Here is a 25,883-nt window from a genome sequence, read left to right as displayed (position 1 = left end):
TATTTTCCTTCTGTGCTTTGCTGTGATAAACACTCAAAGCAGAGCTGTGGCGTAGACACTCCCTCCCATATACAGTGTATCAAGTTTGAGGTTGTGATCCAGAAACTGTAGCACAGAAAAGCAACGATTGAGTTTTCCTATATTTTTTTCGTTTTGTTGTTGTTTTTGAGAAGGAACTGTAACCCTATCAACCAGGGATGGAGAATCTGCTGCCCTCCAGGTGTTGTTGAACGACAGTTCCCATCATCCCTGAACACTGGCCATGCCAACTGGGGTTCAAGAGCACCCCATAGATCCCATTCCCTGTCCTTAAGGATCTCCTCCTCTATTGGACATGATCAGCATTCCAAAAGTTTTTAACACCTATGTGAACTGCAGTTACTTTTCTTATAAGCCAGGGGTCCAAAGAACCACCATTCTGCGTTCTTAGGGCGGGCTTGTAATGACAGCTCCTTGTACAACATAGCGAACACTGCTTGAATGGAAGGAATGTTCAAATGCAGATTGTAGTATAATGTGAGGGTTTGCTGCTTGGTGAAAATCATTCTTAAAATCTCACTAGGGAATGCTGAGTGAAGCCTTTGGATGAACCAGCTGAATCAGCTGTCTTGGGTACTGGTTATTAGGGTTATGGCTGTTTGCAGTGTTCTGATGTAGAGGGTCTTCTGAGCAGTTAGTTTACTGTTTTCTTTTTAGGTGTAGCCGTATCGGCAAGTGAGCCCTGCCGCTGCCATTATTCAATTCTCCTCTGGGCTGTAGTGTGGATGCTGACTGCTATTCACCCTGTCCCAAAACTGCAGGGAAATGAATGATGTCTCTCAGCCTGCCCCGCCCCTTTGTTCTGCCTCATCCTTTTGGCTTAGATGTGATTTGGGGGTTTGAGCTATGGCCATCAAAAATTGCTCATCGTTTCCCTCTGTGGTGTTTAGTCTGGAGCCATTTCTCTAAAGCAAGACAAGGGATTGATACACTGCGTTCTCCAGTCTGAAGAGGGAATCTGAAATTCTATGAGGAGGTACCAGGAAGGTAGAGTCAAACCTAGAAGCCTTGCAAAACTAGAAATTCCACTATTGTTTTTCCTTCGAATTCAGAATTGGCCAACCTTGTTCTTGTAAGGTGTGGAAAAGGCGGCTGGAGAAAAGTTTTTCAGCACTCTCTTAGAATGCTGTTATTTATTGAATTTTATTATTCATTGGAGTTGTACCCCACCCTTCCTCCTCAAGGAGCCCAGGGCAGCAAACATAACACAATTTAAAACCAAAGGAAGCCAAAACATTGTAGAACAGTTAACATATCCCAAAAGCAGCTACAGTCAAAAACATCTAACATCAGTTATAGTTTAAAACAGATAAATGCTCCTAGTTGTTTTCCCCTTACTGCTTTTCTTCATTTCAGGGGAGAGAGTTTGCCATTGTCAAGCAGCTGGGAATAAGAAATCCTAGCTGATCTGCTACAAATCACCCAGAGATCTATAAATAGATCCAAAGTTGCTGATGATCAAACAATTTCTTTGGCGACAGAGAGGTCTGGGATTAAAAAAGTCTTAATGTTTGCAATGTTGGGACACGGGTGGCGCTGTGGGTTAAACCACAGAGCCTAGGACTTGCCAATCAGAAGGTCGGTGGTTCGAATCCCCACGACGGGGTGAGCTCCCGTTGCTTGGTCCCTGCTCCTGCCAACCTAGCAGTTCGAAAGCATGTCAAAGTGCAAGTAGATAAATAGGTACTGCTCCGGTGGGAAGGTAAACGGCATTTCCGTGCACTGCTCTGGTTCGCCAGAAGCGGCTTAGTCATGCTGGCCACATGACCTGGAAGCTGTACTCCGGCTCTCTCGGCCAGTAGAGCGAGATGAGCGCTGCAACCCCAGAGTCGGTCACGACTGGACCTAATGGTCTGGGGTCCCTTTACCTTTACCTTTAATGTTTGCAGCGCACCAAAGGCATGGGATATTATAGTTCTGGTGTATCTCATTTATTTATACTGTGAGGGGCTATTTAATCTAGAATATGAAAATAAGTGGGAGTTTTAAAATGCCATTTACCTTTCCCGTGCCTTGTTTGAGAGAGAATTATTTCTTGGTGGTGGTGCCTTAATAATGGCCTATAGAGGAGCAGGCTTGTCTTCTCCATCCAGGCCCATTAAACAAAGGAGAGGTGAGACGCTTCTGGGAAATGAGCATTTGCCACAGGGTTATTCGGATAGCATTTTGCTCTGCTCCAGAGCGTCTATACAGAACCTTCTCCATGCCCAACAATTTGCATAGGGATGCAGGGGGGACTCATTGTCCTTCCGTTGTTCAACAGCTCCAGTCAGAATGGCTAGTGGCCAGGAATGATGGGAATTGTAGCCCAATGACATTAGGAGGGTCCCAGGTTTGCCATCCCTGACTTAGTGTCTTCCTGATGCATCTTCAAAGGAACTATCTGAATAGCAAGAGCAGGCATAGGCAAACTCGGCCCTCCAGATGTTTTGAGACTACAATTCCCATTATCCCTGACCACTGGTCCTGCTAGCTAGGGTTCATGGGAGTTGTAGTCCCAAGACATCTGAAGGGCCGAGTTTGCCTATGCCTGAGAAAGAGGCATACAGTTTCAGGGCCCAGTTTCAAATTCACTCACCGTCAGATCAGACATCCCCACCTACAAGATCTACTTTAGGGTGAAATCTTCTCCTCACGTGCACACCCCGTTTTCATCCTGTTTAGTTATCAAAGGAAGAAACTGCCTGTTTCATGTACAAAGTGGTGGTGTTTTTCAAACAAATTCCTTCAAAATGCATGCTGAACATGAAAGGAGGTAACAAAATTGGCCATTAATTTTTTTTCTTTTAATGGTAGTGCTAATTTTATCATTTGTACCTAATGTGAAATAATTTGCCCCGGCTGTAAATCCTCCCCTGATGCTGTATAAGGCTTTGTTGTCCTGTGTAAAACACAACATATAGCATACTGTTGAAACCCTTCTGGATCCACCTTGGGGCTAAGGAGGCGCCTGCAAGTTATTGCAAAGATTAATTTCATATTTCTGAGATGGATATGGCGGTTCTGCAGCCCAATTGTGCATGTTTACACGAAAGCCCTGTTGAAAAGAGGTGCAGATTTCCGTCCAGTCTGGTTGCCTTCTGTTTGTGGGCTCTGTTAGAATCGGTACTTCGAAACACCTGGGTTTTAGTGTGGCTTCTTGCTGTCTTTCAAAAGTAAATGGTCCAAGAGGTACCTCTGATCCAGGCTGCAATTCGATACCCCTTTACCCTGAGAGTAAAGCCCTATGGAACCCTATTCTATGTCAATAGCAGCATCAAAGAATAGAATTTTCAGGGCAGCTGTTTCTATATTTATCAGAGAGCAGGCTTATAAACACACTTCCTCCAGGGAAATTTCTGGCCTCTTCAGCTTCTTTTTTTTTTTAAGCTCCCAATTCTTTATTTACAGACTTTTATAGAAGGAAAAGCACCTAGTTGCTCAGTGAGAGGTAAATCTGCTCTGCTGCCTTCCATTGCAGTGTTCAGGGAGCGCCAAGGCGGTGGAGTAATCGGTAGTTGGACACCTGACATTTGAGTTAATGAAATAAAATGAAAATGAAAATTTCACTTCTCTAACATGTTTAAAAGTTTTGTTCTATTAGCAATAATTTCTGAAAGCTTAGCCATATTAGTCTGCTACTCCCAAAAAATAAAAATAAAAGCATTGTGTGGCACCCTAAAGTCCTAACAGATTTGCAATGCAATCCTAAGCATGCTTACTCAGAAGTTAGTCTGTGTACTTCAATGGGATTTACCCCTAGTTAAGTGTTTTTAGGACTGCAGCCCTATGGTAAGTATAAACAGACCGGAGGGTAAGAAATAACTGTGTAGCTAAGTAAAAAAAAAAAGCTTATGCTACAACAGAGTTTGAAGAAGAAGAGTTTGGATTTGATATCCTGCCTTTCACTCCCTTTAAGGAGTCTCAAAGCGGCTAACATTCTCCTTTCCCTTCCTCCTCCACAACAAACACTCTGTGAGGTGAGTGGGGCTGAGAGACTTCAAAGAGGTGTGACTAGCCCAAGGTCACCCAGCAGCTGCATGTGGAGGAGTGGAGACACGAACCTGGTTCCCCAGGTTACGAGACTACCGCTCTTAACCACTACACCACACTGGCTCTTCATAGAATTGAAGAACGCAGGAATATGCAGCTGTTCCATATGGGGATCAAACTTGCAACCTTGGCATTATCAGCACAATGCTCTAATCAACTGAGCTAGGTGACTCAAGCTTCTTTGTTTGAATTTGTTATACTATTTAGTGGAGTGTTTTTGTTTTGGCATTGGCTTACCTTGACTACCTAAAGCTGCCGTCCCTTCCACACTTTCCCCTCAGTAGGTCCAGCTGAATTCAGGAGGACCTGCTTCTGAGTAGGCATGTATAAGGTTGCACTTGTCGGTGAATCCGTAAGCCTTTATCAGCTGGGATAGCAAAGTTGGTTAGAGCATGAGACACTTAATCTGAGGGCCATGGCTTTGAGTCCCTCGTTGGGCAAGAAGTTTCCTGCATTGCAGGGGTTGGGCTAGATGACCCTCATGGTCCCTTCCAACTCTATGATTCTTGCTGTGGGCTCACCTGTATAAGAGCCCTATTTTTGATAGCAATTCGCTGTCAGCCAACATATAATCAATTGTGCTGGTTCTTACTCCAGACATGAATGTATATTCCCCGGGGATATCGCCCCTGGTGCAACCATTTAGGATATGAAAACTTAGGCAAAGATCAGAAGACAACCTGGATGGTCGCCAGATTCTGTGTACAGATCTGTAGGCGCAGACGATCTCCTAACTCAAACTAGTTCGTTATGAAAATCCACAAACTCAGTTCCATGGGTGACTCTGGGTCAACTCCCTGCGGGGTAGTTTATTGTTGTACATGGTTTTTAAATTTATTGTTTTACATTGTTTTAATTGTTTGTTTTTCTTATGTGACTGTACACCCAAGTGTGTTTTATAAGCTGGTCTCCGACTGTAATAAATTATCTATCTATCTATCTATCTATCTATCTATCTATCTATCTATCTTTCTATCTGAGCCCTGCTGGAGACCAGTGTGGTCTCACAGTGGCCAGCCGGATTCCCTTGAGAAGCCCAGAGGCAGGAGAACACTTTGCAGCAGCTCTTTCCCCAGTTGTGTTTCTTCAGAGGCACACTAACTCTGACAGTGGAGCCGCAACACTGCCTTCGATAGCCTTATAACCCATTAATTTGCCTAACCCCCAGCACATCGCATGGGAGCAAATTCCACAGTTCCAACTATACCCTGCCTGCCTGAATAAATAACCACCTTTTTGCCCACCCTGAATCTTCCAACATTTAACGTGGTTGGATGTGTGTATGAGAGGGAGAAAAAAAAACTTCTGTACGTTTTCTTTGCTCTGTGAATAATCTCAAACACTTCTGTCGTGTCTGACATTTGCCTTATTTTTCCAAACAAAGCAATAAACAGTGTTAAATGTTGCAACCTTCCCTTGCAGGGCTCCAGCCCCCTCAGTCATTTTGCTTGCCCTTTTCCTGCCCTTTGTCCAGCTCTGAAGTGTCCTTTTTTGGGGGGCGCCACAACCAGAACTGTACACAGAATGGCACCGTGCAGTTAGTTTACCTCACGAGCTTTTGCTCTGGAAGAACATAAGTATATGAGGCAGACTTGTACAGAACATGTGCAGATGCCAAAAACAACAACAATAACAAAAAGGAAACAAAAAAGAGTAGGTATAGTCAGAAGCCGAAGCCACGAAAACTGCCGCCAACAATGTGGCTGGTTAGTCATTTCTTGTGTGTTTGTTGTGGTCGTGTTCCACCCTTCCTCCAAGGAGCTCTGCGCGGTGTGCATGAGGGCTGCCTCATCTTATTATATGTTAGAAAATGTCCTGTCATATGAGAATGTGTCATCCCTCCACCACTCATGGCTCTCTGACTTCGTTTCGCTAGCAGCCCTCTAGAGAATATAAACTCTCTCTCCCCCCCTCCATTTCCAGATAATAGCAAATAATTTCTTCTCTTCCCATGAGGCAAGTTCTTTAGACTCCACTGCATGCCTTCTGTGTCTGTCTTTTCCTCTCGCTTTTGTGTCCTCTGTAAGTTGTTCTCTCATGTTCCTGTTTTTGAGTTGGACGCCTGCGTTTTGTAGGGTGCTGCAGTTTACTGAGTCAGACGTTCTCTGACCACTCTCCCATCTACCTCTTCCCTCGAGTAGTCCCACTTCCTGTGCCCTCTTCCAACACCCACAGACTTTAACCCAGTTCTTATTGGCACTTCTGATAAAAGGTTGCACTGGTTTCCCACCCTGGGTGTTCACCATAGATATGCCAAGAGATTACAGTGATGGCGTTGCTTGTCTACAGAGAATAAAGGCCAATGGTGGCTTTCAGTTGTATAATGGAAGTTGATGCCCGCATAGCTGGTCCTGTTATCTTGGCCTTGTGAGGGTTTTCCTCCCCTCCCAAGCCACCCTGACCTTTCACTTTCTTGAGTAGTGCTGCTGTGTGTCATTCTATTGCAGACCATTTCCCCTTGAGCAAATACTACATTAGCAAACATTTTATGACATCACAGTAGCTCAGTTGATCCCCGTGATTAGCCCTCTGACAGATGGAAAGCAGATGGCAGCCTGTGGCTAGCCTGTTTCTGTTTGCCGAGGGTATAATTGTATTGTTCCCTACCACATTTCACAAACGGAAATAATTAACGCTCCTATGCATGGATGGGGTTGGGTGGGGGATGTTTGAGACTATGGGCAGAGTTCAGCAGACCAACAGTGGCCTGGTGTGTTATGGCCGTGTCAGCAAAATCCAGACACTCATGGCTTCTCAGAAGAAAGTGGGAACTAAAGGCTCCTGCAAGAAGATTTCTCTAGATGAGAAAAGCACCAAGGCAAGTCACACGTTGCAGGGAAAGTTAAAATTATGTGAAGGACACACATTGCATGGATTCTAACGTACCTTTCCATCTATAAAATGCCCCCATCTATATATTTGGGGGGACTCAAATTTAAGAAAATGGGGGGAGAGATGGCTCAGATTTGTTGAGTTTTTTTGCGGAGGATTGCCCAGAGTTTTACAGTGTGGTTTTTTTTTTGGGGGGGGGGGAATTGCCAAAAATTGCTCACACGCAGCATCGACACTGACAATTGCAGGCAGCAGACATTTGCCCACTTCTCACAGCGACAGACAATTGCAAACAGACCCTTCCCCAGCAGAAAAATCCTTACCCGACTGAAAAAAGCTGTCCGCTGGCAATCGCACGCATCCCAGAACAGCCACCGCCAATTGCGGCAGCGGCAGCCAATCAACAGCAGTTTTGCTGCAGAAGCCAATCACCAGCCCAATTAGAGAAGCAGCAGCCAATTGAAAGCAGCCCTTCTAGCAGCCAACAATCATCACTTACAAGCTCCTGCCAATCACCTGTCCACCCCATTCACTATCCACGGATAAGATGAGGCAAGTTTTTGAACATAATTTTAGAGTTAAAAAAACTCGTCTTATACATGGAATAGTACAGTATTTGGAGGATGTTCATAGAATCATAAACTGGTTGGAAGGGATCACGAGGAGAATTATCTAGTCCAACCCCTTGCAATGCATGAATCTCAATCAAAGCATCCATGAGAGGTGGCCTTTGAATCTCTGCTTAAAAACCTCCAGTGAAGGAGAGTCCACTATGCTGGTTCTGTTTTACAGCTGGAGAAGACTTGACACACAGCAGTAAGTGGCAGAGCCCAAGAACAAGCAGCAAATCCATGGCAGGGAATTCTTAAAGCGGAAACTGCATCTGGTATTGCAGTGCTATGGTTTTCACAGTAGTGATGTATGGAAGTGAAAGCTGGACCATAAAGAAGGCTGATCGCCAAACAACTGATGCTTTTGAATTATGGTGCTGGAGGAGACTCTTCAGAGTCCCATGGACTGCAAGAAGATCAAACCTCTCCATTCTTAAGGAAATCGGCCCTGAGTGCTCACTGGAAGGACAGATCGTGAAGCTGAGGCTCCAATACTTTGGCCACCTCATGAGAAGAAAAGACTCCCTGGAAATGACCCTGATGTTGGGAAAGATGGAGGGTGCAAGGAGAAGGGGACAACAGAGGACGAGATGGTTGGACAGTGTTCTCTAAGCTACCAGCATGAGTTTGACCAAACTGCGGGAGGCAGTGGAAGACAGGAGTGCCTGGCATGCTCTGGTCCATGGGGTCACGAAGAGTTGGGCACGGCTAAATGACTAAACAACAACAAATTGCAGTGCCTCTGAGCATACACGGAATGCTTTGCTCTCAGTATTAAGGGAATGTGTGTCCCTTTTCCTCTGTCAGTGCCCACTTTAAAATTAAGAAGCAGAGTGACTCTGAGAAGGTCAGAGTGCCTTTACGTTGTCCCTTCTTCCACAGTCATAATAAAAGGGCATTTTCCTTTGTCCAAGGCTCAGAAGGATGGAAGCAGGTGTGGTTTCACCCAAAACAGGACTCTCCTGGCTGAATCTGATCCGCTCCAACACACTGATGCCAGGGAATGGGGTGGACAGAGGTGGTTATAGGGTATTATGACCAGTTCGGCTGCACTGGCTGCTGGCATTGCAGGGGGCACTGCAACAGTGATACAGAACAGAGCATGAGAGGTGAGGGAGCCCCAGATTTTAGCAACGCACAGGGCGCTGCTGAAATTTGAGAGCCCCAATCTGCCACTGGGTGGGTGTAACGTTGGTGGTGGCAGTGGCGTAGCGTGGGGGGTGCAGGGGGGGCCGGTCGCACCGGGCGCAACATCTGGGGGTTAGGGTTAGGGGGCGCAAATCCACAGGTTAGGAGGCGCAAATCCATGGGTTAGGGGGCGCAAATTACTTGCCTTGCCCCGGGTGCTGACAACCCACGCTACGCCACTGGGTGGTGGGAGCTAGTAGCAGGGCCCCACTTTCCCTTAATCTGCACTCTTAGTGTGAGCAGGTCTTTTAAAGGATTTGGAATTTGTGAAGGCTCCCTACAGCTGAGGGAAAAAACCAATCTGCATGAGAACATCTCTTGGTCTTGATCTCTGCTTCACTCTCTTTACAGCCCAGCATAGATATTAGGAGTGCCTAACCCTATTGATTTATTATTATTATTTTTTAAAAAATGGTCCTGGATGTGTCTGCATAGGAATAGGCCTCAGGTTTGTTTGTTCTGCACATTTGTCAGCAGTTCATGAAGCTGATAACCACCCTTTCCCAGAGCAATGGATAAATGAGTTCATTTCCCCTTCTGTTCCATTAGGGATTTTTATCTGCAACAGAGTTAGCCTATGTTTAAAACTGGTATTGAATCAGAAAAGTTACAGATATCTGTCTGTTGTTTTATGGAAGCAACTTAGTTTGATCTAATCAAATTGAGGCTCTAACAAGCATCCCAGTTTCACAAAACCACACCAAGGCAATCCGTTAGTAACCAGCAGTATCCATTAATCAGCTAAAATCATCATAATTGAACAAATGTCATTCCTTTACAGATAGCAGTGTAGTTTGTTATCGAAAAATCAGAATTACTCACACAGGATTAATGAAACTAATATGCATTGCTTATAATGGTTTCATTTTATTATATTAATTACACATGGGTAATTTTGATTTTTTGATAGCTAATTAAATAGGAAAATTATCTTTGACTGTGTCAGAGGAATTCATACTGTAATGATTATTTTAAGCTGTACCCCACCGGCAGTAGCTAATCCTGCATCTCCTCCCCCCTGCCTGGGTTGGGACATCACTTGCATCCACACATTCCTTAAGTAACAAATCATATACTGTATAACCTTTGGGGAAGCAGATTTGTTGTACTGTACAAGAATGCTATTTGGTGATTTCTATTCATCTCAGTCATTCTTTATGATGTATTATGAAGAGCTCGCAAAGAGAGCTTGCAAACACGGGCAAGGATTCCTGGAAGAGACTGAAGAGAGTAAGATTGTGTCTTTTGCAGGCTGAGGGTGTGTGTGGCTGATGGCTCTATGGGAACACAGGATCTGAGAGGTAGGAGTTCCAGCTGAGAGGAAGCCAGGCTGAGGGAGGAGTTAGCAACCAGCAGCAGTCAAACTTAGCTCAGTGCAGATCCTGGGAGCTCGCAAACAGACCTCGCAAATGGGCGTTTAGTGGGGGAGTTTAAAGGGGAGGCCCAGAGTTCTGTCTCTTGGTGTGCATAGGACCAGAGACATGGAGGGCGAGGGAGCTGCTGCAGTGATCTGTCAAACCTGTGCCATGTTTGACATTCTGCCAGTGAACAAGGAACAGGACACTTGTAGCAAGAGCAAGCTGGTTGTCTTGCTGGAAGAGACTGGAATTTAGGAGTTTAGGGGTATAAACTGTTCCAAAGGAATAGGCCAAACAGGAAGGGAGGAGTAGTAGCGTTGTACTTAAAGGATGTCTTCACTTGTGATGAAATCCATGACCTGGAGAATGAAAAGTGGATTGAGAATACAGTCATACCTCGGGCTGAAGTAGCTTTGGGTTGAGTGTTTTCAGGTTACGCTCAGTGGCGACCCGGAAGTAATGGAATGCGTTACTTCCGGGTTTTGCCACTTGCACAGACACTCAAAATGACGCCACTCGCATGTGTGGAAGCAGCGAATCGTGACCTGCGCATGCACAGATGCAGGCTGCGTTCGCTTCAGGATGCGAACAGGGCTACGGGAAAGGATCCTTTTTGCATCCAGAGGTACCACTGTATATGGGTAAAAATGGTAGGAGAGAGATGCAACAGTGACCTTACTGTGGGTGTCTGCTATAGGCCGCCAAGTCAGATTGAAGACTTGGCTGATGCCTTACTAGAGCAGATTACCAAACATTAAGAAAGGAGAGAAATAGTAATCATGGGGGACTTCAACATCCCCGATATCTGTTGGGACTCAGACTCTGCCAAGAGTGTAAGGTCTGACAAATTCCTCTATTGCGCCACAGACAATTTCATTTCCCAGAAGATGGAAGAACCAACAAGGGGGTCATCTATCTTGGACCTGGTCCTCACCAATAGGGAGGAACTGATTAATGAAGTGGAAGTACTCGGAAACTCGGGAGGAAGTGATCATGTTCTCCTGGGTCCGTTGTTGTTTAACGTCTTTATAAATGACTTGGATGAAGGAATTGAGGGGATGCTCATCAAATTTGCAGATGACACCAAACTGGGAGGGGCAGCTAATGCCGCAGAAGACAGAATCAGAATTCAAAATGACCTTCACAGATTGGAGAACTGGGCACAAGCTAACAAAATGAATTTCAATAGGAACAAATGTAAGGTTCTGTACTTGGGCAGGAAGAACCAGATGCACAAATGCAGGATGGGGGACACCTGGCTTGCTAGCAGTACATGGGACCACACTTGGAATACTGTGTCCAATTCTGGGCACCACAATTTAGGAAGGATGTTGACAAGCTGGAATGTGTGCAACCAAGATGATCAGGGGATTGGAAACTAAGCCTTATGAGGAGCTGGGTATGTTTAGCCAGGAAAAGAGGAGACTGAGAGGAGGTATGATAGGCATCTTCCAATATCTTAAGGGCTGTCACATGGAGGGGGGGAGCATGCTTGTTTTCTCCTGTTCTGGACGTAGGACTCAAACCAATGGCTTTAAGTTGCAAGAAAGGAGATTCTGACGAAACATTTGGAAAAACTTTCTGACAGTAAAAGCTGTTCGGCAGTGGAACAGACTCCCACGAGAGGTGGTGGACTCTCCTTCCTTGGAGGTTTTAAAGCAGAGGTTGCTCATGGATGATTTAGCTGAGTTTCCTACATTGCAGGGGGTTGGACTAGATGACCTTCGGGCCCCTTTCAACTCTCTAGATCAAGGGAAGTAATAGTATTCTGTATTCTGCTCTGGTCAGACCTCACCTGCCAGTTCTGGGCACCACAGTTCAAGAAGGACACTGACAAACTGGAACGTGTCCAGAGGAGGGCAACCAAAATGGTCAAAGGCCTGGGAACGATGCCTTATGAGGAATGGCTAAGGGAGCTGTTTAGCCTGGAGAAGAGGAGGTTAAGGGGTGATATGATAGCCATGTTCAAATATATAAAAGGATGTCACATAGAGGAGGGAGAAAGGTTGTTTTCTGCTGCTCCAGAGAAGCGGACACGGAGCAATAGATCCAAACTACAAGAAAGAAGATTCCACCTAAACATTAGGAAGAACTTCCTGACAGTAAGAGCTGTTCGACAGTGGAATTTGCTGCCCAGGAGTGTGGTGGAGTCTCCTTCTTTGGAGGTCTTTAAGCAGAGGCTTGACAACCATATGTCAGGAGTGCTCTGATGGTGTTTCCTGCTTGGCAGGGGGTTGGACTTGATGGCCCTTGTGGTGTCTTCCAACTCTATGATTCTATGATTCTATGGAGTCTTATTGCGCAAAGGGCATGAGAGATCTGCATAGTAGTGAGATAGCCTAGGCAGTGTTTGCCCTGTGCACCCATGCTTGGCAGTTGGTCACTTTGAACCCAGTGGAACTTCTGAGTAAATGCTCATAGGATTAGGCTGCCCTCCCCCAGGCCCTGTTACAGGAGACATATTGGTAGGCTGGCTAGATACCTGTGGAGGATAGCATAGCTTGCCATGCAGGGATGAGAAAGACTAAGCACCCTGAAATGTCTCTTGCGTAGTTCTTACATGGACAGCGAGACTTGTTCTTTTGCATCTGGTCACTGTAACCACTCTTGCCTTTATATTTTGAAAGAGGGCTTCTCACTGTTTGTTTCTGTGTTTTGAGCTGGGCTTCCGTCCTACCTACCCAAATCGTGACCTTTCAGGCCAACGTAATCATCTATGTGTTGGCCTTCCAGGGGTTTGATAAACCTGTTTTTCCTGCTTTTTGGACTGACGGCAGAAAAACAAGAAAAAAGGCAGTTGCTGAGCACTTGGCAAGTCACAACACACCCTGGGTGGGCTGCAAGTTGTGTGGGCTTCTTTGAACAGCTGCGTGACAGGTAGAAGTTCAACATGTTTAGATTCCTCAGCACAAAAGGAGCCAAGGGGAAGGGAAAACATTGCCTGACACACTTTTGCCTGTGGTGGAGCAAGGGCCTGCAAATGGTGGGGTGGAACTTGCAATTCTATATTTAACATCTTGCCATGTTTCAACATTTATTTTAAGTCTTCTGAATGACTCTGGGTTGTGGTGGGGGCGGGATTCCCTAGTCTAAATCTTTTTCCTCTTGAGAAATGTTGATCATGACTGGACGAGTTTTAACTTTTAAAGTAACTTCTATCTGTTTTAGGACTTTGCGCTAAAGATCCTCAGATGGATGTAGGAACCCAGAGATAACTGATTTGAGCATTTTAGGACTGGGACTCCAGTGTTGTGGTAAATGTAAATGCATTTTAAATGTAAATGCATTTTAGTATTGCAACAGCCCATCTGTGGTGTGTCACTACTGCTAATGTCCAGTTTTAAAAAAATAGTACGGTGTGCTCTTGTGCAGAGTTAGCTACGTGTCAACCTCCTGGTGTCAATTGGCTTGTATAATGTAACGCTATATAGGACTGAGCTGTTAGTTTAGCTAAATGAAGACAATTGTGTGTTTACAAGGTTGAGGGGGTCCAACCCGCTGAAATTTAGCATTCTTAAATCTCATTTATTCCCTTGGAATTTGAAGCACGGTTAAGGTGGCTGTCATGTGTCCACTTGCTTAGGTGTAAGTCCCAGGGGGCATGCACAGCATTCAAAATTTACCAGGTGTATTTTGCACCTGGCTATTGGTTAAACCACAGAGCCTAGGACTTGCCGATCAGAAGGTCGGCGGTTCGAATCCCTGCAACGGGGTGAGCTCCCGTTGCTCGGTCCCTGCTCCTGCCAACTTTGCAGTTCGAAAGCACGTCAAAAGTCCAAGTAGATAAATAGGAACCGCTCCGGCGGGAAGGTAAACAGCGTTTCCATGCGCTGCTCTGGTTCGCCAGAAGCGGCTTAGTCATGCTGGCCACATGACCCAGAAGCTGTATGCCGGCTCCCTCGGCCAGTAAAGCAAGATAAGCGCCGCAAGCCCAGAGTCAGTCACAACTGGACCTAGTGGTCAGGGGTCCCTTTACCTTTATCGGCCAGTTACAACCTAGGTGAAGATGCCTGGGCTCCAGAATGGTGCCTGACGTCTCCACCATCTGGAGGTGCATGTCTGGGGATCCTTGGATCTTGATTGCCTTAACACTCTAGCAACACATCTACTGGCAGAGGAACGGGTGTGCGGAGGGAGCAGACTGCCCCCGGCACCACTATTCCGGTAGGGTGCCATCGCGGCAGCCCCCCCGGACATGCGCTGCGCACCCCCCATGTGCCGGGCACCATGCTCCCACAGGCAGCATGTCACACCCCTAGAACGCACACCATGCCCTCACGGGTGGCATACCATGCCCCTGGGATACGTGCCATGCCCCTGTGGGCGGCACGCCACGCCCCCAGGATGTGCACCATGCCCCCGGGGGCACCAGCCACGCCCCCGCCTGCTCTCTTCTCGCAGTAGCGGAGCGTGCAGCTTCGCCACTGAACACATCCTGTAGAATTCTATCCATTATATTTTATCTGCACAATCAGAATGAATTTCAGGAACCAAAAACTCACATGCTAAAATACAACTTTTGAGCCGTCTGGCCCAAAAATAGCAACTAGGAATTCTGTTTTGGCGACTGTAACCATGGTTTAAGGAGCCATTTGGCGCCTAGCTTCTATATCTGAGTTTCTAACGTTGACATGCTTCCAAGTAAACAAACGTAGCATTGCCTTAAATCATCCAGTTGATTTCTGAAATTTGCACCTTGCCTTTCCCACCAAATGCTGCCCATCCTAGTTACATCCTTGTCGTTTGAAGCTACAACTGCGCCAAAAGATGGACAGTCTTAATGGGTTTGCTCTGCTTGTCTTTGGCTGCTGAGGTAAAGAGAAGGTGGGGGTGTTCGCTTATTTAAAGAAAGCTTATCCCAACAAACAAATCTGTGAATTGTTCTACGGTTTGCATGGGTGTCTTTGTTTTCCAAAACGCAAGTTTTCTGTTTTGCATCAACTGTGGTGCTCTTGTTCAAGTAGGTATTGGTGAAGTCAGGGCCTTTTTTCAGCCGGAACTTGCCAGAACCCGGTTACAGCACCTCTCAGGTGGATGCCATTGCCATTATAAGAGAACACGGGGGTGGGGTGTTCACGGGGAGTTCTGTCACCTCTTTTTCTAGTAAAATAATGCTGTGTGAAGTGAATGGGAGCCAGTGACTCCGTAATGCAGGTGTGAGCAACCTGTGGCCATTCAGATAATTCAGCCAGCATGGCCAATAGTCAGCGGTGATGAGAGGGTACCAGATTCCTCACTCCTTCCACCAGGAGGTTAGTTTGGGAATTACACTGCTGTTTTTCTGTGGGAAATCTGAGAAAATTGGGCCTCTTTTTTAAAATAAATAAATAAATACGTTTACAATGTTCTTCCTTGTATTGATATCTGGGCTGGGCACACACACCCCTTTTTTTGTTCTTGTTTCCTAAATATGTACTGCTGTTGTAGACAGCCAACAGTTTGAAAAGTCATCTTTCCAGAAAATTGGGAAAAGGCTGGTGGTTTTAACAAGGAACTTCTTTTCTGGGATGTTGTGCAAAAACGTCGCCCCTGAAATGTAAGCGGGCAGTATTTAGCCAGCAGGGAAAGACTAATTCTTTTAAAAATAAACAGCACACACACTCAAGTTCAGACAATAAGAATCAGCTTAAGCTTAGGGTAGAGGATTTCCTTGTTTGTGTGTGCCCACAGATCCCAGGGGCTAGTTTTTCCCCAGTCACTTGTGGTTGGCCACAAAAACAGGGCAATACCTACTTTGGGGTAAACATCACGCTGTAAGGTGAATATTCATTCATTGGTGGGGGAGAAGAAAGCACCTTTTGGTTTGATTGATAGGGAGTTTGCAAAATGCCTGAGAAGAGAGAACAGCTTTGACGTCTTAACTGGAGCCTGGTAGATGAGTTAGCTTTCTGGAAATGTGCTGCGTTGATGTATTGCTTGGGTGACCCTCCTGAGTTTGATGCTTTCTTTCATTTAAAAACAGACGCCCTGGGGCACACCCCTTTCTAGAGCTTTCTGAAATAGAAGGGCTTGAAGAGGCTGGTGGTCGTGGTGGGCTCTCCTTTTTGGAGCTGTTCAACAGCTAGAAATGTTCATGTCTCCCTGCAGTGGAGATGTGGTGATGATGAAAGGAGGACTTGGTTACCTTTGCCTGCCTTGTAGCTGTTCAGCTGTTCACCATGCAAGCACTGTATTTTTCGCTCTATAAGACGCACTTTCCCCCTCCTAAAAAGTAAGGGGAAATGTGTGTGCATCTTATGGAGCGAATGCAGGCTGCGCAGCTATCGCTGAAGCCAGAAGAGCAAGAGGGATTGCTGCACAGTGCTCCCTCTCGCTGTTCTAGCTTCTGGCTTAGCTGCACACAGCCTCTTCAGGGCAGCAGGGAGCCTTCATCCCACTGCCCTGAAGAGGCTGCGTAGCTATCCCCGAAGCCAGAAGAGCAAGAGGGATCAGTGCGCAGCGATCCCTCTTGCTCTTCTGGCTTCCAGGATAGCCACGCAAAGCCTCTTGAGCACAGTGGGAGTGCTCCTGCCTCTTCGCTCAAGAGGCTTTGCATTGCTTTCTTGTTTTCCTCCTCTAAAAACTAGGTGTGTCTTATGGTCGGGTGCGTCTTATAGAGCGAAAAATACGGTAGTTGCACTCTTCCCCTGTGGCAGCTATAGAGTGCAAATGAAGATTGCAAATGGAATGGAGATGGGTGTCCTCTCTCTCTCTCTCCCCCATACCACCTCCACAAGGTTCATATTCACTCTTTATCTTCTCCCCCAGATGGTTCATATGCCACAAGTAAGTTGCTTTGGTATGCATTCCCTTGAGGGCTAGGGTATTTGCAAGGCTGTTTGGAAGATGGAGCTTCAAGGAAAGCAAAGAGGTGCTAAAACGGCTAGAATAAGTTGATAAGCTGGCTAGACAGGGATTTTCTTTTCGCACAACCTTGGTTGGTTTGCTTTTTAGAACAGAGCAATATTTTGTATAGCTATTCTCATGAGCCAAAGGCTTCAAGGTTTTTGGTTTCTAATTTGTTTCCATGAAACCTAAATGGTGCATTGTGGCTGTCCCCATTTTATGGATGGGAAACTGTGACATTTAGGCATTGTGTATTGTCAAAGCTCCACAGATATGGTAGCTGGAGAGACCTCTAGCATTCTGAAAAGCTAGTGAGAAACGTCCCTGTCAACAGAAGCTCATGGTTTTGCTCTTACTGCCTGTGTCTGCTAGTTAGTGTATATTAGGGATGGGCAAACTTTAGGCTTATGGGATCTATTTTTTTTTTCTTTTTACTGGAACCAGACCTCAGTGCAGAATAGTGACTGTGGACAAACACTGAGAATTAAAGGCAGGGTACCTCTAGCCTAGGATAAAGATCCATTCTGGGTTCCTCCTCACTCCCCAATACTTTGTTTCAGCAGCCTAATTCAGGATAGAGAGAGGTCTGCCTTTTTGCTGCTGCTATTGTTAGACAGTTGGGAGTCAGAAATCCATGACAACCTACTGCAAATCCTTTAGAAATCTACTAGGAGACCCTGGTCTGCCTTCTGCCCCTCCTCCAGTATAACACCTGTTGTGCCAGCACAACAACATCGAACAAGATCTCTGCATGGCAGATAAATATGGTATAGGAGATGTTGAGGATTGTAGTGTCGAAGATCCTTATTTTAGTTTTCATTTTTAGCTGTGTTTCCATTTTGCAATCGCCACCCCAAAGCACTTGCTTAACCCAACTGCAAAGGAAGTCTTTTTCTCTGTTCTGTCTTTCCTGTGCCTGCCTGACAAATTCTTTTGAATGCATGCAAGATATCTGCGGCCTCCGTCCAGAACCCAAGCTTCCTGTTTAGCATTATCGTACACTTCCAAACAGACTCGGCCAACTCAGGAGGTCTTGCTGCCGCAAAATAGTTTCTTTCCAACTGTCCCAGTTTGCTCTTCAGTTGCACCCTAAAGGGCTTCATACATTGTGCAGATCTGTTGCCCTATGTTCAAACACAAGCATCTCTCTTCCCCTCCCAGGCTATCGCTGTAGTGGGCTAAATTGTCATGACGTCTTGTATGTAGAAAATGCAAGTGGCGGGGCTGCCTTGACGAAGCTGTTTCACTGGTAGCTGTTAATCGGCTATAGAGGTGAAGGGTTAGCTCTTGTAGCGCCAGCCTTGCTGTTCATTTACTGCTTTGTGCTAGCAGCTGATGTGTGTATCGTTGGCAACAGCCTCGAAAGGATCTGGGAGCACAGCAAGATGCTCAGAAGTGGCCTGAAGCAGAGGAGAAGAATTTTAAAAGGGCCATTAAAAGCCCGTGGTGTAAACAATAAGCACAGTTGTTTAAACCCAAGCTTTTGAAAGGCCATCACTTGAAAATGTTTAGCAGAGGAAAGTCTTCCTCCTTCCTCTGAACCTTCACCCTTTGATATACAAGCGTTCCAAGATTTATCAGAGGTGGTGCTGGTGGGGTTTTGCAGAGAAAGAAGCTGGCTAGTACTCCAGCTGTGAAAGCCCCAAATGGTCAGAGGTTGGTGCTAATAACCCGACCCTGAAATTGTACCTGCCCCTTTAAAAGTTCCAAAGGCAAAAGGATGAGGGTGCAGCTGTTGCATTTTCTCACCTGCCCTACCTTTTGTGGGTCAAAAGTAAAAAATTGTGTGCTACAGCAGGGCAGTTGGAGCAGCAGAGTGTGAGATCCTGGGTGCCTACAGCTGGCTGCGTTGCTTTTGAGTTTTTAAAGAAGTCCTGGCATAACCTTTTGGCAGGCAGCTGGAAGCTCTACTAACAGCATGTAATGATACTGTGAAATACTGTAAGTATTTCCTTGGCAGCCCATCCCACAAAGATCAGTGGGACTTTAAACTCGCGCTAAAGTGGTTTCAGATTGCAGCCTAAATTGGGCTGAGAGAAGATAAAAAGAAGAGAGTGTCTGAAACAATCATAGATCGTACTCTGCTTTTAGCCAAGCAGAAATGTATGTATGTTTGTGGGAGAGGAGGGGGCTATTATGCCCATACTTTTAGCATTGGCTATATGGATGAGAAATGTTTAAAGTGCAGAATGAATTTCAATTAAGTATAGTGCTGTAGGTCTGTCTCCTTTACTCACGCATTAATGCTAAAGATGATAATAAAGAAAGTTTTTTTTTCCTTTTTCTTTTGACAGACTAATTAATCACGTTAATGTTCATGTACACTTACGGCAGCACGGACAATCTTATGCTCAGTCATTTGGGAATAAAGTCCCACAGAGCTTACTTCCTGCATCGGAGCAGTCTGTTAAGTTGGCAGCTGTATCAATTTGATTAAACAGCCTTTTCACAAACTGGTGCCTGGTTAGGGGCTGGTTTCCTCAAAGCTTGCTTTGCAAGTTTGTGTGTGTGTGTGTGTGTGTGTGTGTGTGAGCGCACATTTTCGGGAAGAGGAGGGGACGGATGTGAAAGAAGTGTGGCTTTAAGGAAGGACATGAAGAAGCAACTTTTAAAAGACAGCCATGCATGTTTTAATCTCTTCTGTGGTTTCAGAACGCCATTGGGAGCCTCCCTGGATGAGCAGAGCAACACAGTTCTAAAGGGTAAGGATCCGAGGCCTTTTAAGTGCATTTCTGTTTTCCTGCTTGTTTGTTAGACAAAAAAAAAATCCTAATTCAAATGTAGGTTTGAGCTGACAGTGTTAGAAGTTGTTGAGCGGGCTTCTGCAAGCCTGAAAGCAGAGGAGACAAATGGAGCTGCAATTTTTTTTTTAACTGAAGGAACTCTTAAGCAATATTTCTCTTGTGATAAAGATAAGCTGTGCTGTTTGTGTGAGAGAGAGGGAAAGAGAGAGAGAGAGAGAGAGAGAGAGAGAGAGAGAGAGAGAGAAAGGCAGAGAATGAATATTAAGTATTACACTGAGAAGTAGGTCAACCCCTTTCAGCACAATCTCTGTTGGCTTGCTCCGACCGAACTTGCCACACCTGAAAAGTTACCACTTGCGCAAACCAGAATGCAAAAGTTCAAAGTACAACAAGACGCTGCAGGTAGCGACAGGGAAGCTCCGAAGCCCTTTCAGTAGTTGCTGCTCCTTTCTTTCAATGCGCAAGGGAGACAGGGAATGTTTGATCCAGGACGTTTCCTTGGCTTGAGACTCCTTGGTAAGAGACCTGCAGGCTTGCTTAAGATGCATTCTGTGTTATATGCGGTGCAGCTGTAACCAAAGGTGTGTGGTACTCATGGCTCTGAAATGGCCATTTTCTTTAGCTTGGGCATGGAGCTCTATGGAAGTTACCTTAATGCATCTTTTGTGTCTGTTGTAAGACCTGCTCTCTGCATTGAAAACAACAACATATCTCACCTTGAAGGAGACTGAGACTGCAGAGCACTGGTCTGGTCCCCAGATTTGAGCTTGGAGAGCTCAAATTTGGCTTTCAAGAACAAGGATTTTATATGCATGGCTGTCATTTGGTGCTTTGGTTTTAAGTGGGCAATCCAGATAACTGGAAGGGGAAACCACAACGCTAGATGTTGATCACTTCAAATTGGCATCTTTTCAGGCATGCTGGTGAGAAATGGAGGAAGCTTTGAAGATGATTTATCCCTGGGAGCCGAAGGTAGGTGTGGTGTTAAAATGCATGCTTGTTCCCTGCTCCCCAAATCAAAATCAAGCAGCTTGTTAAAAGCAAAACCATGTGTAGTGCAAGATTTGCTGAACTACAGCACTCACATGTGAGCATTGAGATTGCTTCGAGTCAAAGTCCAAGGACATCTCAAGTCGATAGATTCTTCATCCCTAACTACATGGGCTACATTGGTTGACAAATAGAGAGAAAGAGGATGATTGGAAAAACATGAAAAGTCCTTTTAAAGATCTGTTGGTATAGCTACAGATCGGTCTCTGAACTCAAAAATCAGATACGTATGTTCATCTCATTATTGACATTGGTTAAGTCTAGGGTTTGGGGTTGGTTGCTTGTGGGTTTTTTTGCAGATTTTGTGTGTGCACCTGTGCAAATGATTACACAAAATTATGTTTGATTGGATGCTGTCACAGGAGGGTGATGGGAAGAAGAATAGCTGTACCATAGGCAGGGATGGCAGCTGCTTCCCACAGCTGACATTTTGTACCCAAGATCCAGTGGCTCTGCAGGTGTCATGTGTTAAGCGGACTAATGGAAGCTTTTGCTATTGTGGAGGTTGAGAGTTATGCAGAGCAGATCTGAACCATGCAGGAACTGACAATTGAATTTAAGGCAACCTGTCATCCTCAATATACTGTGCCCAGGAATCTCCTAGGTTTATGGGCTCTCTTGTACCCATGCTCAGTTGTATTTTGCACATAAAGGGCTGCTGCTGCTATCTCATAGCAGCCATTATGAAACAAATGTCCTTGCTCTGCCAGTTCACTTTCTTTGTTATACATTGGTATTGGAGCATAGTCTTAAATAGGTCTTGGAAAAAGCTCGTGCGCAACCGCCATGCTCCTGATTCTAACCTGATTTGTATAGTCTACTGCAGATGTTACACAAGATGTGTTCATAGCATATATGCTGAAAAAAACTACAGCAGAATTTGTCATTGCCTATCAAGTGGCTATTGTTCTTTGGGTGACTGCATATAGTCTGGTGCCAACAATTTATTTTTCCTGTCTTTCTCCTTTAGCTAATCAACTGCATCAAACCGGCGAGCAAATGGAAATCTGGTGAATATTCACACTTCTGGTTTGGGAGTCATGTCTGGCGTGGGGATAAGCTACCAGGCAATTTATGTAAAACATTTTAAAAATCTAATGGATTGTTACTGAAGGAGGTCCTTTATTGTGGGAAATGTTTTTGAAATCTGAATTAAGTAAATATCAGAATTTAAAGCAAAATAAACTGAAATCCAGTGATCTTAATTCAAAAACCCTAGCAGAGGCACAGGGCTCTTGCTGCCAAATATAAAAACACAGAGTTTCTTTAAGGTCTGGTTTAAAGATGAGGTTTGTGCCATGATTACATTACTTACTGGAGGCGTTCCGTTCATCATGTGAAGCAGTCAGTTGAATTCAGTAGCTGGAAGGAGACATAAGTGCAGCATAGAATACTTCTATATTGAATATAAAGAAGGTTTTGATCACATAAAATACAGATGAGCATTTTCCCCCTTCTTAACTTACACATCCGGACTCTTTCAGGAGTTGGTGAGGTTTTCCACAAGTCATTTTATGCTTATTGTCTTACCAGCTTACCCATAATATACTGAAGACAGCGAATTAGTCATTCGGGTTTTTTTGTTTCAGTGGGTGATATTGTAGGGCAATGCACCCCCTTCCTTTTTCCCCTTTTGTTCTGTATTTCAAAATACAATGTTGTTGTTGTTTTCGAAAAGAAGTTGAATTCAGCAATGTCCCTGAACAGTGCAAAAGCTTTAGGGGTGGTTTTGTCTTCTTCCAACAATGGAGACAGCAGAAGCTCAGAGATGAGAGTGAGGTTTGTTGTTGTTGTTGTTTTGGAGGAGTTCTGATCCTTGAGGTACGAACGTTGCAGCTGTCTGCTCTAAGTGAAGGGCGTGCATTCTTAAGAAAAGAGAAATGGTACAATATAGGATTTTTGGAGTGTTCTTGAAAGAGGAAGGAAGCTATGCTGTTCTTTCAATGCCTGATTCATTTGTGTTGTCAGTAACGGCATGTTGGCAAAGGACAAGAGACTGCAGTTTCATCAGAAGGGGAGAAGTATGAATTCCACTGGCTCGGGGAAAAGCAGTGCAACCGTTTCAAGGTAAGCAGTATTGATAACCCGGGGACTGGGGGTAGGTACAGACCTGACATTAGGTTGGGCCCACTGTCTATAAAATGCTGGCTATATAGTCAACCCAGCCTCTTGCACTTCTCAGTGCTGGAACCTGGGTGGCTTCCCGTTTTTAATTCCCCATAATGCATCTGGGCTCCCGAGATAACGTCTCCGCAGAGCTGGGCTCTGGCACTGTCAATCTTTTAATAGCTCAATGGAATTTCTTCTTTCCCCCCTATTCTGCCAACAAAAATCACCAAGCTGTGTTATCTGTTGATGGCCTAAGTGCCTGCTTTCTGCTTTTTTGAGGTATGTTCACAAACTAGCACCTCCCTGGAGTTTTATAAGCTGTGGGACATGCTAAATGTGATAAGGGAAGCCATATTTGTTGTTCATGTATCTGCTCTTTTCAAATAGACCTGATTTTTACATCAATAGATGATGAAAGTTGAACCTCTCATTGACTCCCCATTTTACATCTTAATCTCGCTTTCCCCCCCTCTGTCAGAGGCGGGGTGAGGGCAAAGTACATGGGGACAGGAAGCTGGATTAGGCCCCTTCACTTGCACACCCATTTACAGGATAAAATAGCTCCCAATTTGTACCTGAATGAGATGCTACACATGAGGCTGGCTATACCTCTGTGTTTCCACAGGATTTTTTCTAAGAACCAAAGAGAAAGATGTGCATTGTTTTGAACAGCATCACGCACTCTAGAACTACTACATAACCAGTTACAAGATCTATTGTAGTGGAGACTACATAATGCTATGTACTTTGGCTACTTCTGCTGTCCATAGCATAAACCAGTTAAGTTGAATTGTTTGGAGTTGAAACTGTAGTCACATAACCCTCACCCCGGGCATTGGTTCCCTTGATCTGATATTCTTTTGAGTAGATGTGCCCAAGATTGCATTGTAAACTTGCTTTTGAGGTGGTAGATAGCACTTGTCTCAGAAGCATGTTTAAAACCCTCAAGACTCTGAAATGGTATACAGTGCTACCTCAGATTGAGTACTTAATTCACTCCAGAGGTCTGTTCTTAACCTGAAACTGTTCTTAACCTGATGGGGCCTCCTGCTGCTGCCGCGCCGCCGGAGCACGATTTCTGTTCTCAACCTGAAGCAAAGTTCTTAACCTGAAGCACTATTTCTGGGTTAGCGGAGTCTGTAACCTGAAGCGTATGTAACCCAAGGTACCACTGTACTGGGGACTAAAGCATTAAATTTGCATACCAAGCCTAGACACATTTCCTTGAAAGCAAGTTTTGCTTTGATCTTGAAGTTCCTCTCAAGTCAGCAAGCCGGAGATGGCTATCGAATGCCACCTCCAGTTCAATGAAGACTTCAGAAAACACGGGCGGGCAATGCAGATGAGCATGCTAGTTCTGTCCCTTCCCCCAGGCACTCTTCCCACCCAACTTCCAACCCAATCCAAGCCTCCTGCATTTGTGAAGGCTCCCTGTGCACTTTAGAGAACCCAGGAGAATCAGGGCTCCAAAATGTGTGGGCGGCCTCCACAAGTACAGAAGGGCGATGCCAACTTCTTCTTTTTTGCGCTCACTATTGAAACACCTGAAGAGGGTTGTGGTCTCAGACAGGTCCAGTTCCTCATTCCTCAACACATGTTCTTGGAAGTAAACCTTGCAGACTCACAGAAAACAAATTTATCTCCTTGAAATGCTTAGAACCGTAGCCTACATCTGTTTTAATCAGAGGACTTCAGTTTAACCAGGGTGTAGTTCTTGCTTGTATAGTGGTACCTCGGTTTAAGAACAGTCCGGTTTAAGATTTGGTTTACAAACTCCACAAAACTGGAAACAGTGTCTTGGTTTGAGAACTTTACTTCGGTCTAAGAACGGAATCCAAACAGTGGAAGGGCACCGGTGGCAGGAGGCCTCATTAGGGAAAGCACATCTCAGTTTAAGAACAGTTTGGGTTTAAGAACACACTTCGGGAACGGATTAAGTTTGTAAACCGAGGTACCACTGTACTTGTCCGAAAGGAAGGAATCACGTCCAAGGAAAAAAAAGGGTGGAAAGCAATTATGGGGTGTTTTTGTTTTCATCTAGTGTATCTGAACTCCTGGAACTGTACGAGGAAGATCCTGAAGAGGTCCTCTACAATCTTGGATTTGGCCGTGATGAACCAGATATTGCTTCTAAGATTCCATCGAGATTTTTCAATTCATCGTCCTTTGCCAGGGGGATAGATATCAAAGTGTTTCTGAATGCCCAGTTGCAGCGCATGGAAGTGGAAAATCCGAATTTTGCATTGACCAGTATGTATACTAAATTAAGAGCACGGTTTCAAAATTGCTGGTGTCATGTTGACGGCCTCAGGAGCAAGTGTTTGGGGCCCCACCTGCAGTACACATTTAAAGCAGGATCACACCACTTTAAATCAGAGGGGCTGTAGTTTGTTCAGGCTACAGAGTGTTGATAGGAGCCTTCCCCCAAAAAACTTCTAGTGGTTTAGCAGTTGTTCTTTGTGAGGGAAATGGGAGGTATAACAACTCTCAGAGGCCTTAATGAACTACAGTTCTCATGATGATGATGATTTTTTTTGGGGGGGGGAAGCTGCAGCTATTTAAAGTGGTGTGGTACTACATTAAATGTATAGTGCAGATGGACCCTAAATGGACTTCCCTAACAAAATGCTGAATGCTCTAGAGCTTGGAAACCCAATAACATCTGGAAGGCCATCACTGGGTCCCCATCCCTATTCCAAGAAGACACATAGTGCCTTCTTGAAGGCAATTGACCACAGATGACAGAGCAGAGAATCTACACTGGCTTCCAGTATGTTTCTGAGCACAATTCAAAGTGCTGGTGTTGACCTTTAAAGCCCTAAACAGCCTCAGCCCTGCATACCTGAAGGAGCATCTCCACCCCCATGGTCCAACCTGGACACTGAGGTCCAGCGCTGAGGGTTTTCTGGCGGTTCCATCACTGTGAGACGTGACACTACAGGGAACCAGACAGAGGGCCTTCTTGGTAGTGACCACACCCCCCCCCCCCGTGGAACTTGCTCCTATCAGATGTCAAGGAAATAAACAACTATCTGACTTTTAGAAGACATCTGAAAGCTGTTCCCGTTCAGGGAAGTTTTTAATGGTTGACTTTT

The 25,883-nt window shown here is 45.2% G+C and overlaps 1 protein-coding gene across 6 annotated transcripts in view; it reads left to right on the top strand.

Annotated features, from left to right (window-relative positions):
- ITPRID2 (ITPR interacting domain containing 2) overlaps nucleotides 1-25,883 on the top strand; it is a 67,741-nt gene that overhangs the window by 5,938 nt on the left and 35,920 nt on the right. For 5 of the 6 annotated variants that reach the window (XM_083495888.1, XM_083495885.1, XM_083495887.1 and 2 more), the window contains 5 exons: nucleotides 19,538-19,587; nucleotides 20,545-20,601; nucleotides 21,650-21,689; nucleotides 22,648-22,746; nucleotides 24,830-25,038. In XM_083495888.1, coding sequence (XP_083352014.1) covers nucleotides 19,538-19,587; nucleotides 20,545-20,601; nucleotides 21,650-21,689; nucleotides 22,648-22,746; nucleotides 24,830-25,038 — 455 coding nt within the window. Of the gene's footprint in view, nucleotides 1-19,537; nucleotides 19,588-20,040; nucleotides 20,146-20,544; nucleotides 20,602-21,649; nucleotides 21,690-22,647; nucleotides 22,747-24,829; nucleotides 25,039-25,883 lie in introns of those variants that run through there. The other variant, XM_083495889.1, reaches the window with a different exon arrangement.

The sequence above is a fragment of the Podarcis liolepis genome (genome assembly GCF_965112155.1).
Source record: "Podarcis liolepis genome assembly, chromosome: 1".
In the NCBI taxonomy this organism is placed as follows: Eukaryota; Metazoa; Chordata; class Lepidosauria; order Squamata; family Lacertidae; genus Podarcis; species Podarcis liolepis.
This window is presented reverse-complemented; position numbering and strand designations above follow the sequence as displayed.